The sequence below is a fragment of the Pangasianodon hypophthalmus genome, chromosome 20, assembly GCF_027358585.1.
Source record: "Pangasianodon hypophthalmus isolate fPanHyp1 chromosome 20, fPanHyp1.pri, whole genome shotgun sequence".
Lineage (NCBI taxonomy): Eukaryota > Metazoa > Chordata > Actinopteri > Siluriformes > Pangasiidae > Pangasianodon > Pangasianodon hypophthalmus.
The window spans coordinates 3,234,334-3,255,584 of NC_069729.1; the positions used below are offsets into that span (position 1 = coordinate 3,234,334).

Consider the following 21,251-nt stretch of genomic DNA (forward strand, 5'->3'; position numbering starts at 1 on the left):
AGACTCTTTATATCTAATATACAGTATCAAATAGCCGGATGGCACACAGCTGAGTGCTAAAGCTTAGTCAACAGAATAAAACCGAGAGCCTGGGGTTCGTTCTCACTCTGCGAAATCATGCTTACACAAGTAACACTACAGCTGGCACAAGAACACGTTCTATATGTATCTGTTCCTCTTAAATATGGATCTTGGCCTATTAAAAAGTTCCTGGAAGCGGTGCGTAAAATTCGACGAGGAGCAGAACAAACATAAAAGACTGAATAAGGATGAAGCAAATCCATCAAATCCGTCCATTTGCATAATTTTTTATTATAAGAGGTCATATTAGCATGGCTCTTATCCTCGCTAGAACTGTCTTAAATGATCCTTATGACCGCTCTTGACTGAATAATAGGCTGAAATATTTAAGTGCCTTGGCAAAACTGGAAGTTAATGGGATCATGCTAGTGAGAGAGAGAGAGAGAGAGAGAGAGAGAGAGAATATGCTTAAATCACAGTTATCACAGTGTATTCACTAAATATTGTATTATTTTGGAGTTCACAATGTAACACAATGACACTATTAGTATCAGTTTAGCATTTAGTGTATCTATATTCAGATTTTAATGCAGATAATATAATATAATAACATTTATGGAAGGAGTCTCCAGTTTCAGTGCTTTGGCATGACAAGCTGCATGTTTCTTTAAAATTTTCTAACTATCTATCTTATTAACTTCAAGAAAGAAAACTGTATATAATGTATATAATGTGTATACATTGTATAAGAGGAATAACACTTCAGGATGTGTTGTTAAAGGAAACTAATGAACTTTCGGGTGCTAACAGTAACTCCACTTCCCTTTAATGGGTTTTTAACGGTTTCCCCAGACATCCACACATTCATAACATTTACACTGAAGCAGTGCTTTATGTAGATACATTCAGCAGCATGACAAAATAAAGGCAGCTCCAGGCAATATATGGAAATATACGGTTACAGGTTATATCACGAATGAGCTCCACTTCGTCTCTGGCTCTCTGTGGAATACACATTTTGAATAATTTCTATACAGAAGTGGGATTCTTCGTCATGAGCTGAATCATGTCTGATAGTATGAGGCTTCCTCTGACTCTCAAACTAAAAAATAAAAGTATAGAAAAGGAATAAAGACATCTCATTAGATTATATTGCTTTCTTCCTGTGATGAAACGTTCACGTTTTTGTGCGTCATGCGCCAGACTGTGTGTTGGTTGGTCTCTGGTTTCCAAAAGAAGAGCTTTGTGAAGGTAATAATGCACACGAAGGTTCAAACTGAAACTCAACTGACAGTGCAGTGAAACATAGAAACATGGACACTGGTTTAATGAAAAAAATAAATAAATAAATAAAAAAAAGTCCTGTCTGTAAGTGAGGCATGTGCAGTCTGGGCCTCCATTCATCCTCATGGTTTCAGGGTTTCACAGAGAAAATGTTTCACAGAGAAAATGTGTTGCCATTAGATGAACACAGCCAGCAGCTAGCTCATGAGATGATCTATCTCAAAAAAAAAAATATATATATATATATATATATATATACAGTCAGGTCTGGAAGTATTTGGACAATGACAGAGTTTTTGTGATTTTGCCTTTATACACCACCACAATGGATGAAATAAATTGAAATAGAAATAAAACAATCAAGATGTGATTGAAGTGTAGACTTTCAGCTTTATTTTAAGAGGTTCCACAAAAATATGGCATTTACCATTTAGGAATTACAGCCATTTTAAGCAAAGTACCTCCATTTTCAGGGGACAATTGACTGACAAGAAGTTAACTGACCAGGTGCGGTCCATTCCCTCGTTACTTCAAGACAAATGAAGCAGATAAAAGGTCTGGAGTTGATCTCAGGTATTGAGTTGGCATTTGGCAGCTATATAATGTGTATATTATTATTATTATTATTATTATTATATGCTATATAATATATATATTAGAATATTTGAAATTGTTCAATTAAAAAAAAACATAAATCTACATTCTGACCCATATTTAAGAATATATATTGCAATGTAATTATATAAATATATTTGGTTGAGATGTGAGTATATTGTGAGTATGCACTGCACACGGATTAAATATTTTACCATTATAACCAAAATTAAACATAAGTATAAATAAATAAATAAATAAAGAAAGAAAGAAAGAAAGAAAGTTCAGCTTTGTGAGACATGCCTGTATTTATGTATGTGTTTTCATCTATCTATCTATCTATCTATCTATCTATCTATTTATTTACTCATTTACTTGTTTGTTTATTTATTTGTTTACTTATTCATTTATGTATTTATCCCTTTACCTATTTTTTAAATTAATTAATTTGTTTGTTTGTGTGTTTGTTTGGTTGTTTATTTATTTATTCATTTGTTCCTATTTGGAACACAGTTAACAGCAGTAAAATGCACTAAACCGGATCAGGTGTCTGAACTGAATATTTCATGAGCACAGACTTTATCAGTCCCAGTCGGTCACGCGGACGAGTCAGGACTCAAAGTTCAAAGGTTTTTTAACGGGAACTTTATGCACGCGCGCGCGCACAAGCTCACACTCTCTCCCCCTCTCCTTCACAGCTCGTGGCTCACGGACACGCGCTCGGCAGCTGTACATCTCTCACTTCCGGTTCATCATGGCGGCATCCATGGCATCCCGAGCTGTTTCTAGAGCACTTCGCGGAGCTGCAAACGGACCGTTATTTCTCAGCAGGAATAAGGTAACGTTTAACGGCAATATTATCGTTTACAAGCAAATGTTTTGTCTAAACAGTTAAAAATTTCCGTTAACTTGTAACGGCTTTATTCGTCAAAGTGACAGCTATTCGTTTCCTATACATATTGGTGAAATCCCGCCTCCTATGCTAGGATTGGGTGGTAGTATCCCACCTCCTGCGCTAGGATTGGCCGATTTGGAGGGACCCGCCGAATCGGCCAATCCTAGCGCAGGTGGTGGGATACTACCGCCCAATCCTAGCATAGGAGGCGGGATTTACCAAAAACGGATGGGAAAATATAACGCGAGCCAATGTTATCAGCGATCAAGTAGCTCTTGTTGATTTGAAATGAACGTTTGCATATTATAAACTCATAAACAGTAACATTAGCATGTCTTATATGTTATACTTGTTTTTATTTTCATCCACTTGGCATTTCATGCTAATTCAGAAAGTGACATTGCTTATAAAAGTCGTCTTGGTTGGACTTTGCCTTTATTTCACTTGACTTCACTTCTTAGTCTGACGTGCATGCTCCACGAGGCACACTTTCACACTTGCACACAGCTTTCCTCCTTCATGTGCAGTGTGTTTTCATGAAACTGCTGCCGTTGGGAGAGAGAGAGAGAGAGAGAGAGAGAGAGAGGTGTCTCATACATGACTCTTTTTCCATGATGCACCATTTACATAATCAACCCTATTATTAGTATTTACTACACACAAACACACTTTAATAAAAGTGCACTGCATGGACAAGTATTTTTGTGTGTGTGCGTGTGTGTGCGTGTGTGTGTGTGTGTGTAGGGGGAGTTGGTAGAGGAAGGAACCCTTCTGAGAAAAAGAAAGCAAGTTCCCAATGTTCACATTAAAATATGCTCTCTCTCTCTCTCACTCACACACACACAAACACACACACACACACTTACTTTCTTCAGCCAACTAAACAGTGCAGAGTCTATTACTAACCTGCATCTGTATGCCCCTATGTGCTTCAAGGTGTCAATCAAAATATTAGGCCACACCCACTCTAACACAACTCAGATCCACAGGTTAAGCTGGAATTTTGCTGAACGTTTATTACAACACTCCCAAGTTCCCAGTCTCATTTTCGTCCCAAATGTATGTTATGTAGCGCATATAAAAGTGCTGTGTCCTTGTGTGTGTGTGTGTGTGTGTGTAAACAGAAGGGCGCATGCAGGCATTGTGTAGCCTTTACTGTAAACTCTACCTCTAAGTAAAGTGTTATGTGTTATATCCCGTTATATCAGTACAAGCTGTTTATCAGTGGGTTGAATGGACACTTTTTTCCACTGCTGGATTTCAGAGCTCACACTCTCGTGACCCTGCCTCGATTAATAACCACGTTTATGAGTCCTGTTATTACAGATAGCTCGGGCAGGAAGTGCTCGGGCCTGTTAAACGCACTTCACCTCGTGTACTTGTTGATATGGGGAGGTTTTCTCTGAGGAGATGTTTATTAACAATTATGGAAGGAGTCTCCAGTGTCAGAGCTTTCAGTAAATGCGTTGTTTTGTTTCATTAACTTTGATATAGAGGAAAAAAGAGAGGCTGCTAAGGGAATGTCTGTTTATAGCTGCTGTAATGTCAGTGATAACAGAAACGTTCAAGAGAGAGAAAAATTCGTATTTCTTTCTTCTTTTTTGTCACTTTTTCTTCGACTGTGCAGCCTGAGCTTCAGCGCTCGGAGCACGTTGTGTTCGACTCGCAGCGAGCAGATGTGTAAACTAGGCTAGCGTGCGACAGAAACTGGTCCAGCTGGTTTACTTTTTCACTCCTACACATCGCAATGTAGGTTGAGGTATAAATATAAATATATATTTGAATTGGCTTTTATTTCTGTAAATAGCGAAGGAGCCAGTGGCTTATTTGGAACACGGCAGGGAGATTTGTGCTGCACTGAAACGAAGATTGCTCATTTCTTATCTTTCTTAACTTCTCTGTCAAGGACACTGAAGTGAACTTTAGGACTCTAAGGCGGGGTGACACGGTGATATGCATGAAGTATCCATATTATGATAAGTTATGTCACAGTATGCATTTTTGAGATATTGTCGATATCACTGTATCTATTTTTTAAGTATGTAATTACAAACTAACTTAAAGCAACTGATGATAACATTTTGTACTAAATCCTGATGTTACACATTTGTACAAAAACAAATTGGAAAAATGTCCAGAGGTATTACAAGTTCAATTTTTTTCTCCTTATCAGTGTTAAATATGTATTTTTATATTGTATTTATAAGTAAAATTGTTTTTTATTCTAAAAAGTAATACATTTAATAAATAATCCCACAGTTCTTTTTTTTAAAGAAATGCAGCGTTACTTAAAGGTATAGCACCTGTATATTGTGAAACATATAATCATGTTATTTTTGTCATATCATCCACCCCAGTAATAACCTCCATTATGATTTCTTTTCTCCAGTATACTTTAAAGCACAATATTATCATCACAGTCCTCTGTCCTAACACTTGTGTAACACACTGTGCGTGATGATTTGTAATATTGATCTATATCAGAGTAATAATTCCAGATCAGAAGTCTACTAATTATTAAATACACTCATTTCATGTATGTATTTCAGTAGTGATGCTGAGATTTGCTATTGGTCCCATTTGTAGCTTTGTATCTTTGTGTAAAAAGTCTTTCTTTTTGGTTCTGTGCCCTATAAACTCTCCTTTTTAGGATTGTCAATAATATTGACTTTGTGCACTTTTAGTGTGTAAAAGTCCAGCTGGGAGCAACTGAAGAGCGAAATGAAATCTCTTGGTGTTAATTTGTGATTTCTGTCATTATCACTTATTTTGATAACTAACTATTTGACCATTTCCTTCGATTAATAATCAAGTAGTCGATATCATACGGTGCCTTAAAACCCGCTTGTACAGACAATTGTTAACATTTGTTTTTGTTCCTAGATAAACTTCCACTTACATATAAGTGCTAGATAAATATACTGTGTTTTATCCTAAAATTCTGACTTTTTATGAAAGATATATTGTCAACAATTACTACTTTTTTTATAATGTATATACAAACTTATTTTTTTTTAATAATGCATGGCTTTCCTGAACAAAATACTTCCGTATCTGTAGCATTACTGTTCTTACTGTAAGGGAAACAAGGAAGAGAAATTAAAAATATCAAATTCCCAATCTCAGTTTATAATCGCTTTATTAAAACTTTATGAAATAATTTGACTGATTTATTACAGATAAGTTGAAATGTTGCCATGTTAGAAAAAAGTTTGTATTTTGTATATTTAACTAATACTTTCTATAGTAAGAGGTGGTTCAAGGATCAAAAATAGTTGCTCAAGTAAACGTACCATTACTAAGAAAAAACACTCAAGTAAAAATAAGTTCTCATCCGAATATCTTCTTGAGTAAGAAAGTATATAATAAAAAAACTGACAAAAGTAGCTGTTAAGGTCGATTTATACTTCTGCGTTAATGCGTCTTTGTGTGGTGATGCAGAGAGAGGGATCATGGGTAAATATGGAACGCAGAGACGTGCTAACATGCAGTCCTCCCACGAGCTAAATGCGTGTTGCGCGTATCTTGGTGCTGCGCGTCGGGCGAAAGCTGATTGGTTGGTGTGGAGGTGTGTCTGATTAAATTCAGATTAATATTGTTTAAATCAGAGGTATACTCTTCAAAGTGCATCTGAAGTGTAAACAATAAAACGTTCCCTTGTTGCATTCAGAAAATTTCCGTCTTCTGTAGACGAGTTCGTGCTCCGAAACTGCGTCACGAAAGTGTAGTCTGTTAAACACCTTAAATAAAAACTCACAACAGCATGATGATGAGAAGTACCAGGATGAACAACACTCTGTGTGTGTGTGTGTGTGTGTGTGTGTGTGTGTGTGAGAGAGTGTGTGATGGAGGGTGCGCGAGGGTGTGAGGGTGTGTGAGTGTGTGTGTGTGTGATGGTGAGACTGTGTGTATGTGTGTGTGTGTGTGTGTGTGTGTGTGTGTGTGTGTGTGTGTGGCATTGTCAGCTGAATTTTCTTTTCTTGTTGATAAGACACACTAAAGCTCTCTCAGTCTCTTTCATCTCTTATCATGACTCTGAGATGCAGATTATCCTGTTGACTAAAAGTTCACTAAATTAATCAGGCTCGTTTATGCTGATGCAATCAGAGTGTGTGTCGGAGCGAATGTTTAGAATGTTCGAAGGTGTGACGTACAGGATTTTTCCTTTTAAAGGGACGGAACAGCAGCACGCTGATCCTGACTCTTCATTTACTTCAGAGGTAAAATGAAGAGTCCAGTGCGTAAGCATCAGGGATGTAAACTTCAGGCATCAGTAAGATACGATACAGTACAGTATGATCCTGCGATGTGATTCGCGCCTACGGCCAAATCACAGCCGTGCCGATATTCAGTATAACCGCACTCTTGCTTAATTAACTGATGTTAACTCTACACTTGTCTATAGATTTATAGATTTCATTTCATATTAATGAACTCAAAACATTCTCCATTTTCCTTGACAGGAAGTGAGACCCCCGACAGTACGTGAGATTTGGGAAGGGGGCGGGGCTTCCAGGCGGTGGCAGTTCATATCGGACACCTGCGTGAATCATTCCGGGTTGATCGATTTGGCTCAAATCTTCTTTTATTGGGGAGAAAAAAGAGACATCTCTTTCGGCGTAATTTGAGCGATGTACCTCATACTAGCTCTGTACTGCTCCGATGTTAAATTGCCGAGCTAGCAGAATGTGTAAAGGTTGGCAGTTCTGGTATAAAATATATTCAGAGTAAATGTCACTGGATATGGTGGCAGTGTAATATTGTGTAGAGATGCACAAGCGTATTACTAGAAGAAGAGCTCCCCCATCCCCCATAAATCACAGTTTAACCCCTGGATGCAAGGGTTGGAAAGTTAATCCCTTTGTTTAATGATTAAACTTTAACCTGAAGTCAAGGATGCGTCCTGAAGAAATGCTGAAGGCTGAAGGGTAGGGTTAGAGGGGGCGGGGTTAGAGGTAATGTACCTGCGTACGCATTGCTAAGTAAACTCGACCTCAGCAAGGCTTTACCGAATTGTGAAAGCACAATGTTCAATGACGAATGATAGCACGAGGGAACTAAGCCAACTGCAGAGAATACTAAACAGCCTGAGCATGTATTTATTTATTTTTTAAATTTATTTTAACATCTGTTTTTGGTTTTGATACTTTATATTTGGCTTCCAGATCATGTGATTTTTTGATTTAATACCTTGGGCATCCTCGTGCTGATATTCGTGAGTGTTTACTCCTACGAGTGGAGCTTCTTTAAGAAATGATTGAAGATACTTTTATCTCCTGCTCACACTCCACTTTGAGTAGGTTAGTATGTAAACTGAGTACCTGATATAACGCAAAATCCAGCCCACACACACACACACACACACACACACTTGTTCTATGGGAGGCGTGTGTCTAGCTTGCTTCTCACTGGCCTAAGAGTTTGAGGAGCAGCCTGGCCTCACGTGTCTTTGTGAGAGCGAGAGGAGCTTCATGAGAAACTATCTCACGCCAAGTTACTTTACAGCTCACGTTTTTATCGCAAGGGGCTTGTTTAAGAGTGTGTAAGATGAGAGCAGCACTCAAGGCTTTAGGGTAATGCAGATTATTTTATGACTTGAGTAAAAGACTAGCTTGTAAAATTAAAAACCAGCCCTGAACAAAGGCAGAAATGATTTTGTGCATCCTGGAACCATTTAGGGGCCAGTTTCAGTGATTACGATTGGTGAGAAAGACCGAGGAAATGTGCATCGTGATGTGGTTAATAATATACCACCAAACTACCGGCCTTCAGAGATACACTGTCAGTCAAAAGTTTTTAAAACACACTGTACTGACATTTTTGGTTAAACTTTAAAAATGGATTCATGTTAAATACTTTAGAAGTAAGCCTATATTTCCACTATAGTACAGAATACAGTGCTGAAATAAAATCAGCTGCTTAAATCATCAAATCTGCTTCCAATCAGAGTTTTGTAATTGCGATGAACCCTTTTTTCTAAAACGAGTGTTAGGATTCTCGTGATATCTTAGAAAAGTAATCACAGTAATCACATTAATTTTCCATGATATCAGTCACACTAACAAGCGAAAAGTCATTAGAGTTGCTTGTAGTTTGTTTGCATTCAAATGTTTAAGGAATGAAACTATTTTAAGAGATGACAAAAATGAATAGTGTGTGTTAGAAGTGTGTTCATGTTTTACCATGTGAATGAGATATATAGTGACACAGGATTTGAGATGTGTGTATATATATGTATATATATATATATATATATATATATATATATATATATATATATATATATATATATATATATATATATAATGTATGTATATTAATTTTTTTTCTTCATTTGATCTTTCTCAGTTTAAATAATCTACTCCTTAGTAATAAGTATCAACTAAGGAAATTTCTGATAAACCTAGATCCAGTTCATGGTCTCTGAGTGAATTCAGGGCAAGATTTAAGATGCACCTTTATAGATGCCAAGGTTTGTAGTAATCTTTTCACTGCGTGTAAACGCTAGCCCTAATTCTGAAAAAAGTATATTCATGGAAAGAGTGCGATAGCTTTCATTCTCCTATATCACCGCCAAGCTCATCGAACTTTTAACCCAAATTTCTCAGGCTGGAGGAATTTCTTTTACTCCTATGTCTTGTTCATGAGGTGTGCTGTGTTCTGAGAGATAAGTGTGACGATCTGGAAGCTTCCTGTCCTCTGTCACGGAGCTAAGGAGCTGTGATTGACAGGCGGGTATCGTGGCAATTCAGCCCTCTGCTATGACAGTTCACCCTGCGCGGCAATTCAATTTGCCATGGTTTGTCAATAACAATACGGAGAGCGATTCTACGTCACAGCAGGATTGGAGCTGGTTGATGCCTGATAAATGGGGTCCTGTCTGGACCGAGAGATAAACCAGGGGCTGTTATTTTATTTATATATATATATATATATATTTTAGTTTTATTTTCCCTGAGCATGACCTGGGTTTGCTAGTCCTGCACTTGTAAACCTCGAAGAAGAAAGATTAGATAGAAAAACGGGAAAGTTGTCAGTGTTGGTTCACCTTGTGGTCTAGCAAGCAGGAAAAAGAGGAGTAAGAGACTGGTGGAGAGGAAAAGAGAAGAGCAAGAGGTAGGTGGAGAGGAAAAGAGAAGAGCAAGAGGTTGGTGGAGAGGAAAAGAGAAGAGCAAGAGGTTGGTGGAGAGGAAAAGAGAAGAGCAAGAGGTAGGTGGAGAGGAAAAAGAGAAGAGCAAGAGGTTGGTGGAGAGGAAAAGAGAAGAGCAGGAGGTTGGTGGAGAGGAAAAGAGAAGAGCAAGAGGTAGGTGGAGAGGAAAAAGAGAAGAGCAAGAGGTTGGTGGAGAGGAAAAGAGAAGAGCAGGAGGTTGGTGGGGAGGAAAAGAGAAGAGCAGGAGAGGAAAAGAGAAGAGCAGCAGGTTGGTGAAGAGGAAAAGAGAAGAGCAAGCGATAGTTCCCTGAAAGAGAAGAGTGAGTATTTATGAGCTGGAAAACAGTAGAGCAGCAGGTTGGTGGAGAGAAAAAGAAGTGCTAGAAACTATATGACAGAAAAGGGTGAAGAGCAGGAGATTGGTGAAGAGCTGAAACATGATCAGGAGGTTGGTGTAGTGGAAGAGAGAAAACCTAGTGGAGAGAAATAGAGAAAAGCAGTAAATTAGTAGAGAAGTAAAATGAAGAGCAAGAAGTCTGGGGAAAGTTGAAAGAGGAAAGAGAAAAAAGGGGAAAAACAGTAGACTAATGGAAAGAAAAAAAAGAAAAGAGGAATGAGAAGTGCAGGAGATTGTTGGAGAGCTGAAACAGAGGCAGAAGACTGGTGGAGGCAGATGACTGGTGGAGGCAGGAGATTGGTGGAGAGCTGAAACGGAGGCATGTGATTGGTGGAGAGCTGAAACGGAGGCATGAGATTGGTGGAGATCTGAAACGGAGGCATGAGATTGGTGGAGATCTGAAACGGAGGCAGGAGATTGGTGGAGAGCTGAAACGGAGGCATGTGATTGGTGGAGAGCTGAAACGGAGGCATGTGATTGGTGGAGAGCTGAAACGGAGGCAGGAGATTGGTGGAGAGCTGAAACGGAGGCAGGAGATTGGTGGAGAGCTGAAACGGAGGCATGTGATTGGTGGAGAGCTGAAACGGAGGCATGAGATTGTTGGGGATCAAATAATGTCTGATAAACGAAAGGGAAGACCAGGTGATTGATAGAGAGGAAAATAAAAGAGAAGGGGATTGATGGAGAGCTGAAATGGAGGCAGGAGATTGGTGGAAGTAAAATGAGAAGAGCAGGAGGATGTCTGGAACGACTGGAGATGAACATTAGTCTGATGAACAGCAGAAGAGAAGAGATTACTGGAGAGCAAAACAGAATATTGAAAAGGTGAAAAGAAAAACAGGAAGAGCAGGAAGAGTGCGAGATGAGTGGAGAGCTGAATATTTGAACCCGGGTGTAGAAGGAGGAATATTTACTGAGCTTGAGAACTTCAAACAGCAGCCGACTCTCCCTTCTGTCTAACACGGACACGTTTCCATTTCAGTGTCACGAGGGACGCAGTTCTGAGAGTCGCACCGTAACTGGATTTGAATATCGTTTCTCCAAGGTTAATCGCTGTTCCCGCAGCTCGTGAGCGCCGTTTAGTCTCATTGAATAATTTAAGGATTTATCGCAGTGGTCTGGACGAGAGTCACTTAGGGGAAGCTTTTAGTTCACCTTTATTTCCAGATGATTCATTTGTAATGAACAGGAACGAATCATACGATTCAGGTGCAACTGTCTCAATATGCAGAATATGAATCACTGATTCAAAACATCACGAACAAATTGATTTCTTTCGAAATTACACATATTATTTACTCATTTCTTTTCTCTGATAACAAATGAATCTCACCTGAGATAACTGGATCATTTTACTGTTTTTTTGTTTCATAATTAGCAATGAATTATTGCTGTTTTATATACAGAATAATTTGTCAAGTTAAATTTCAGTTTTCACTTACACACGCATATTTACTGAACATTGTGAAACTAAGAAATCCATAAATTAAGACCAATAAGATCAGCCATTCTATTAAAACAAAAGTAATGGTGCCGTATAAAAGGAGGAAGCATTGATGTGTCTGTGGGAGGCGACTCTGTGCAGTAGCCGAGCTGCATTATTGGAAGATTTAGCGCAAAGGAGTCGCTCTTTCTCAGTCGTGTCATTTTGTCGTTTTCAGCTCTCTTTGCCTTTCATGGAGTTTTCTGGGCGTCACTAAATGCCATGCAGTGAACGCAGTTGGTTATTTACGGCAAATTGATGTTCGTCAAATTGATGCCTCAGAGTGGGAACTCTCTTCTTCTTTCCCACTTTCCCACTTTATGACCTTCTCACTATCTCACTCTCAAGGTCCTGACACCTACACATCGCTCTTTCTAATGATGTCTCTTATTAGCTATGCTAATTGCTAAGTCATATCTGTAGAGAATTGACTTTGCCCTGAGTCGGAGTCTGTCGAAGAGAGATTACGCTGCTTCCACACGCGTTACCCATAATGCAAATCTTCCTGATCTAAATCCTGGAGCACGCTCTGTTGACTTTCTTTTTAAACGCAGCGCTGAGCTTCAACACACACACACACACACACACACGTACACACACACATGCACACCCCCGTCAGAAGAGAAGTGCTCCTGTCATCTTTCCAAATGCATCAGTGCTGCTATACGAACTTCAAGTGGAGTCGAAGACTTAGGATGGGGAGAGGGAGAGGGGGAGAGAGAGAGAGAGAGAAGTGCAGTGGGAGAAAAGCACATTAGAATGTAATTCATGTTAAATTCATTTGAATTATATAATTAGATAATTCATTAAGCTATGTTGTGAGAAACATGACTTAATTTACACCAAATTGTTCCATTTATATAAGGAACTTTTTTTTTCTTGGTTAGAGCAAAATGTCTGATTTTCACAATCAGTGCTTCACTGTGTGTGTGAGTTTGTGTGTGTGTGTGTGTGAGTGTATGTGCACAAGCATGTGTGTGAGATAATTGCCAATCTCTCATTTTGCTTTGTTTATGTTGTGCATTGGAATATCTGGCCGTGCCTCGTCAGCCATTAATTTCATTAAGTGCTTGTGTCATCTCTGTCGCTCTCTGTGCAATTACACTCTCATTAGCGTGCGTTTTCGCTGAGTCAAAGTGGAACACCACGCCGAGGAAGCCATCAACTCATCGGGGTCAAATCAATGAGCATTTGACAAAGGCTATATCATTACATTTTTGCTAAATTGGGCTGCACAGAAATCCGTATACTGTATGTGCGAGTAGGAAATGCGTTAGACTCGCGATTACATTTCACAGCGTATGGTTCGGCTCAGAGTTCGCGGCCACGAGCGTACCGCACACCCCATGTGTAACAAATCAATTAGGGGCAATCAGCAATATGAAAGACGTGTTAATTTTTTTAATATTTCCACACGCCCCGGGAGGAAGTGTTCCGCTTAATTAACTCCGAGACTGTGGGAAGGTGCTAATTAAGAGGAGTTAGTTCAAAGAGTTTAGGGTTAGGAGTTGTAATGAGGATTTTGAGCCTCGGGGATGGCTGCTGCGCGTCCACCCAACCGGAGGTCATCCAGATGCTCATCGCTGGAGAAACATGGAGCAGTTGATTTATGAAAAGTGTTGTGGCATCAATCAGCTCTTCCTTGCTCATGCAAACAATACAAGTGAGCAGATTTTATTAAAATGGGAAGCTGCTAACAATACTGTCAGCTGGCTATTGCTGCACGCCATGACTGGACGACTTTACACAGTGTCAAAGCCTGCTCTTATCACAATGTCTCATTCAACAACAAGACCTCGTGTGTGCACAGTGTTCGGAACTGCTCATATGTACTATTTTCTAATAATTTTGAATAATACTGAAGCCATTAACACTATGAAATAACACATCTGGAGTTATGCAGTGACGAAGAAAAGTGTGAAAAACTGTTAAAAACACATTTTCTCCCGAGCAGCTTCACCCAGGAGACTTAAGATTCCCAAATTTCCCGAGCTCCTCGCTGCTTGGTTCAGAAAATAGTTTATACATGGGCATTAAATTCACTATTTTCATTTGTTTGAAGAAAAAATGAACCGTAAGCCTTTATTAGAATAAAATATTGTGTAACTTGTGTAATATTGTGTAAGGAAAATATGTATAAAATATATATATTTTTTTCTAATAATATATTTAATAAAATTATCAGAATCAAATTTCCAACTATGATATAATTCTAAATTATATAATTTTGAGGTAATTATATAATTTAGAATTGAATGTAATTCCACAGCATTAACTGTAACTATAAACAGATAAAAAAAATGACTTCATTCTTTAATAGATAAAAATGGTTATTGCTGGCAAATTGCTGTGGTATAAGAGAAATAAAACACTTTGGAACATGCTGTTATAGGAAAATAATCAGCTTCTGGGTTGTAATGGTAATTAAGCTTCATCACAACACCCTGTCATTGATATTTTCTTATTACGGCACGACACCGTGTGTTTTATTCCTTACTTAAGTGCCACGGCTCTTGTTCATTGGGATCGGGAATGGAGGATTATTGGCAGTGCGAGAGTTTTTAGAAAATAACAAATTATTTTCGAAAGAATCAATTTTAACACTAGGAATAGCTAAACAAGAGTTCAGAATAATTGACGGCTTGGGTTGAAAGCCGTTACACACACCTGTGGTTTGCTTTGTCACTCAGGAAGACGTCATGTCCGTTCCCTTGCTGTCTTTCCCGAAGCTTCTTCACTGAGCTCTCTTAAGCAGCTATCGCTCTCCTCGAGGAGCTAGCCCGGTCAATACCAAATTCAAAACAGTCCTTCATGAATATGCCAGTGCCAAACTTATTTTCTCAATGAGCACTCTTTAAAAGATCAATTCCGTATTGAGTTATCGAGTCCTTCTCGCTCTGTGTATTTCTAATGGATCAGTATTTATGTCGGATCCATGCTAAAGACCGAACCGATGCTTGGCTGTTTGCCTGAAGTGCATTAGGAACCTTCAGCGGCTCCTCCCTTTGCTATGTGGAAGGAACTATTTATAAAATTCCGCCTACGTCATACAACATGGATGAGCATTTATAAGTGGAAGGATATTCGTTTTTTTTTTCCCTGGAAATATCTGAACAAAAGAAGTTGTTTTTTCACAGATATTTCCATTTGTCCATCCATACTTGCACGTTTTTTTTTTCTTTTTTACATTCTTGCACAGATTAGAACTGTTTTGTCGGTTTTTAACGATAAAGAAAACCTCAGTATGGATACTTGTTGATTTGACTTTTTTTTTGGACATTTGCTATAAATCTTTGCAGTGGGGCCTAAAAAGTACAAGCGAAAATGCTTCTATTTTGCTTTCTTTTCTAATTTAATACATTTTCCAACAACAACTTGAGTGAAAAGCAGAGTCTTTGAAATATTTAGAGTTTGCTTTTTTGCTTTAATGCCAACATGCACTCGAGCTGGCAGGTTTCTGCAAAACATGATGATCCATTTTAGATCAGATCCATCGTAGTGTATCGTCTGAACACACGCTTCAACAGAAGAGATTAGACATGAGGAGAATCTGACCTTTTATACAAAGTAGTTAACATGGTCAGTATCGCAAACTTGCTTACATTTAAATAGGGACTTAGAAATAGTGCAAAATCTTGAATTATTAAATATTCGAGATATTGAACATTTACTTTTCTAAAACCTTCTGTTTTTCATTGTGGTCTCTGACCTTTGGACGCCACTGTATATTTCTGGGGAAGTAACACACCAAAGTGTCAGCCTCTGAAAACTCAGCCATTTTTGATCACTTTCGGGTTGAACATTTTTAAAATATTAAATAAGCCTCCAAAAAAAGCGTTAATAATTAAATCATAATTTTAATGGTACTGACGATTTGAAAGTGATTTAAAAACACTGTTTCAGCTGTAGAGCAAGAGTAAAAATGTCTGCCGTGTGGAACCATTTCGCAGTTTCTGCCAGGTACATTAGACAAATGATTTGGCTCGACAGGGGCTTCAGTGTCTGTGGACCTCTCGGCTACGGGTTCAATCCTCCACTCCAAAACCTGCACCCTGCTCACTGTGTGGCAAAACAATAGAAGTCTCTTCTAGTATGCTGGCATCTTTTTTTTTTTTTTTTGTTCCAAAGAGAAAAACCAGTAACGAAATACACAGCACAGCCTGTATATAAAATATATAATAGAATTCACTGCCTTGGATGCCTGGCCGAGGTCTTTTGCAGGTTAATAAAGCATATTGGGCCTCGTTACACAGTGCCTAGTAGATGCAGACTGAGAATAAAAAACTTTACCATAAAAACCTCCTGCTTAGATCAGTGGATGAGACTTACAGGCTTATTTTTAATTTAGATGTGCTCCAAGAAACAGTGAGAAAACGTTGAGGTAACGTCTGGCTCGGTTTCTATTTGCTTACAAGACTGAGGTTTGTGAATTCATAGGTCACAGTTCACCTAGTTAAAGTTAGTAGTAATAAAAGTGTGACTTTCATGTCCCATGTTCTTTCCTCTTAACGTTAATTGGCTTTTTACTGGGACAGTTTTATTGCCGTTTGGCCTGACTGCTGGTTTAAAAATAAGCTACCACTAGACTGTAGATGTTAGCGCCTCTGGAGTTGCAGCTCGCTTAAAAAATAAATAAATTAAATTAAAAAAGAGCTTTTTTGGCTGGGAATTTGGCTGGGAATTTGGCTGGGAATTTGGCTGGGAGTTTGGCTGGGAGTTTGGCTGGGAAATCACTACCATACGTGTTTATTCCCTACCAAAAACAACCAAAGCCACTAAATTTTATTTGACATTTTTTCCAAATTTTCTGCCATTCGTTTTTCCCAGCCCGTTTCTTTTCATGCACAGCATATAAAGACTGACAAATTAATCTATGCAAATTACTCCTAGCTCACGACTCTAAGCCCTCGAACTAAGGAGCACTTTCGCCTATTCATACACATCAGATATCAGTCATGAGGCGAGTCTATTGTATTCACACAGCATGCGGCGTTGCTCGTCTTATCATTTACAGGAGGTGACATTTCTTCCCCTTCAGCTAGAGAGAGCATTTATCACGGTAATAAATTCAGGAGTTGAGCGCCACGCCCCTACATTACAGCGAAAGGACTGTGACATTGTCCTTTATTATATCGGTTCAGGAGTGAGTACTGGCTTTGATGTGGAGGTTATATTACAGCTTTTCCATTCAGAGTGCGTTCACATCTACACTAATAACATGATCATTATTGATTTTGCCAGTTGCACGGTTTGCCTGAAATTCTTGAATGTTTGAGACTTTAGTTTCCTCTCTCTCCTTGCTAGCTTGTTTTTGGTTAGTGCTTATCCGCTGTGCCCTTTCACCTTATTTTTCCACTGCCTCTCTTCTGACCTCGACCTTCACTCATATCACGGCCAAATATTAAACAAAGCATGTTGTTTTCTTGGAATAGACGATGGAATAACCAGCAGCATAAGTGTAGCCTGTGCAGGGCTGGACAAATAACAGGCCCAGCTGCCTGGAACAAGCAGATCTTCTGTCAAGGCTACTCATTGTCCAGTGGACAAGTAGGTTCAACCCTACTCCTTATTGACTTTCACAAAAAAAAAAATTCATTTGCTGTCTATGTTGGAAGTTAATGCACTTCTTCTTAACAAGAGCAGACTCTTCTGAATCTTACCACCTGCTGCACTACACACATCAGCCAACACACAACGTGCTGTAGAATGATTAACACTGCTCGGGAGCAATTTGCTGACTTTTTGTTGAGGTTACAAACAGGATGTGCAATAATCCATGTCCACTAGTCTGTATTAATTTTAAATATTTATTTTTAAAAAATTAGAATTTAATCTCAGACCTTCTTTCAGTAGTGTGTTTATTACCAGGTTCTAAAGTGACAGTAGACGTGCTGTTCCTGATGTCATGTATTCAGAACAAAATCTGATTATTGACTGTATCATGTACACCCAGAGTCTTCCAGATGATCAGTTTCACGTTGGATAAATTACTGCTGAAATTGACTCGGGAGCTAGGAAGCTTAGGAAAAGTGAAAAGGAAATGCGGGTAACAGCGGCTCGATGTCGTAACCAATTCCATGAAACAAAACTTCGCAATGACACAGAGACACATGAAGGTTTAAATACACATACTAATTAGAAACTAATCAGGAACAGCTGGATACAATGGGATGACATAACAAGGGGCGGAGACAGGACCAGGAAATGAAAATAACAAAGGGGACAACATGAGCACAGACTATGCAGATGGGATTCGTGACACTCGTACTGTACTGAATGCCTGTTTTACTACTAATCAATCAATCAAGCTAATCAATAATCAATCTGGAGATGCTGTTCTCGGTTAAAATCTTGCTGTTGGGCTTTGCGTTTTGCACTCACAAGCACAAAGATGCATATACAGACTTTTATTCAGATGACATGGCTTTTATAATATAAACTTAGGCTTGCATCATTCTCAGTTATGCTGATTTTTCCCTGCTCATGAATTAGCATTTAAAAATTTTGAGAAAAATGATTTAATCGTCCAGAACTGTTAAAAAAAAAAACAACAAAAAAAAACCAGGAACCTGAGCATTTCCACCTTTTCAGGTTTAAAGAGAGTACAGGTGGGTGTAACAGTATTACCAGGTGTGTAGTCAGGAACTGCTTGCTGGCAGTGCCAGTAATGCACAGTAATGTACATTTTGAACATATGGTGTCAGTTAATATGGAAGAGCTCATAACATCTGCGCAGATCATTCCGGATTCATCTATTTGGCTCATCACCTATTTTATTGGGAAGAAAAAAGAAGGCTGCTCTTTTGGCATATTTTTGAGTGATAAGATAATAGAATAATAGAATCGGAATAAAAGTCACTGGATATCATGTTGATTAAATCGTCATATCACCCAAGCCTATTCTCACCATATTCCAAAACTCAAGGACATTTCGGAGAGATAGTACCCAAAATAGTACACACTACTAATATTAGTCTAATATAATACAGGACAAGAGCCCAGAAGAAGGAAGCAAAAAAGTGTTGAGTGAATAGCATTTAAAGAACAGAAGTCAAAAGAAACTATTTTTTTTTGGACCTCTGCTTGCGTTCAAGTTTATTTTCTCCTCTCAGATCCTCAAAATGTTCCTCTTCATAAGGACAAGTCAATAAACAGCTATAAATACAAACTGCTTCCTCACGTCCTCTGGGATTCGCCTTGTGTTGGAAGTTACACATTGTGCTGAGGAAAACATGGGTCAGGTTCTTTTGCTCTTTAAGTATCCCTTACTTTTTAAATGTTTTATTTTTTTAAAATAATTTGAGCCTAACTTTTTGAGGTCGGTCTGTTCAGCATCTGCCATGGGAACAGAATGCGACTGGAATGCTGCCGCAGCTTTCCTCCGTCCTTTCGGCTTTGTGCGAGGACGGCTGATAGGTCAAGATGTGCTCGGGGCACGCGTCGTACCTAAAGGGACATCTGCTCCCGTGCTCCCGAGACCGCACGTATTTCACTTAATGCTAATGCAGGAGGATGATAAAGAGGCAGCAGCGGTAAATAAATGAATTGTGAAAGTAAAATTGTTTGGGCGAGATACAGAACGGTTTGGACAGGACATGGGACAGGCTTCAGAATTGGAAGAATAATTTCAGTAAATAATAATTTGTGGTTGGTTTACGTCTTGTAAAAACAAATATGTTTTATTATTACTCTTGATAATTTATTTCATCACCACTGAAATTTATTTATTTATTTATTTATTTGCTTGTTTATTTATATAATCTATATAATCTTGTAAGCAAGAACTTTTTTTTAAATTAGTTAATTAATTTGTTTTTGGTTTGGATTTCTTCTACTACTGTTTTCTTCTTCCTTCATTTTCTTCTTCATTAATCTATTATTATTATTACTATTATTATTATTATTATTATTACTAAAGCATAATGGAAACTCCTGATTTGATAGAAAGGTTCAGTATCCCTTACAGATAAAGCTATTTTTCCTTTCTAATTCTTTACACTAAAGCCTCACAAAGTTCTGGTTTGGACCATTTAACTCTATTTCAAATTAGTTTCAAAAGTTATATCTGTACTTTTACAAACTACACTCTTTGGAAAAAGGGTTCTACACAAAAGAATTTTTTTCAATTTTTTTTTTCAGGTAAGACTTCTTAGCCTGTAGAAGCATGTGGTTTCTGATGAGGAAACACTGTTGTAGGGGTTTTTACCGTGAAGTAAAACCTGTACCGAGTTATGCAGACGGAAAACCAGGGAACGTTTATGGGTTCTAAGTCTGACCTTTTTCAGACTTAGTAGTTATTGCTAATTATGTTTCAAATTCTGTGTGAGTTTTTTATTCTTAGTTGCCCTTTTTCTGTTTTCTACGGCGGTATTTCATATGATAATCGCTCAGCTGGAGTGATTTTGGAACATCACAACATTTGCTATATAAGATATTATTTTGGGGATGGCATGGGGGAGGCATTTGGATGAAATGAAGAGCAGACTGAAATGAGAGTTTTGAAGTAGCTGAATGTCGCCATTTGAAGTGTGCCAAAAGCAAAATAGAGAAAAATCTCTGGCATTTTATTTCTTCCAGAATGGAAAATTTCCTTTGATAACAAACTGCTTTTAACTTGTTCTGTTGGGTGTTAATTGGCTTGTGTGTGTGTGTGTGTGTGTGTGTGTGTGTGTGAGAGAGAGAGAGAGATGGACTTGCTTTTAGAGGTTGATTTTTGTGTAAAAGTTTGCACACCCTTCAGAATAAAGTTGACCAGCAAAAGTGCGTACACCAGCAGTACATTTAGTGGGTCTGTTTTTCCAGATGTCTCTTGATTATTATAAGCAATGACGCGATCAGATGGTGTGTGTTACGATGTTCAGTAGGCATTTGTGTTGTTCAAGTCCCAGACCTGCTCGAGAGCTATTTAAACACCAGCATCTACATCTTCCCCGGAAATAAATCCAAACAGCGAGATGTTGAGGGAACTCGGATCTCTCTAGGCTTACACCGGTTCCCTTAAATGGAGCAGAAAAAGCAAACAGCATTATACGAGTGTTTTCTCAAGAGGTACACGCTCATCTGTGTAGACAGGATGTTCTCATTTAGGGCAGAGAGTGAACGAGGGATATAAATGAGAATATGATGGAGAATTAGAATGTATGTAGATTGAGACTGGTGTTGCACTCCCTCACTCTCTCCCTCCCTCCCTCATTCCCTCATTCCCTCACTCACTCATGCATGCCATCTCGGGTTAGAAAATGTCCACGTCTCCACGTTTCCACGTCTTCACGTCCTCTCTGCCTCGGCTGGCTAATTACTTTTTTGCGTAGTATGACTTTCGAGAGTAGCCAGGGACTCCCTCGCCCACTCGTTTCCCATCTGCTCCCTTTGCGTCGCTGTTTCTACGCTCTTCTTCTCAACGTTTCTAGAAAGTGTGAGTCTGTGT

General features: G+C 38.6%; 1 protein-coding gene across 1 annotated transcript in view; it reads left to right on the plus strand.

The window, feature by feature from the left end:
- The first annotated feature begins 2,569 nt into the window (after positions 1-2,569).
- Positions 2,570-21,251, plus strand: part of suclg2 (succinate-CoA ligase GDP-forming subunit beta) — a 96,503-nt gene continuing 77,821 nt past the window's right edge. Inside the window, exon 1 of the mRNA XM_026935483.3 lies at positions 2,570-2,737. Coding sequence (XP_026791284.1) covers positions 2,654-2,737 — 84 coding nt within the window. The 5' untranslated portion in view covers positions 2,570-2,653. The remainder of the gene's footprint in view (positions 2,738-21,251) is intronic.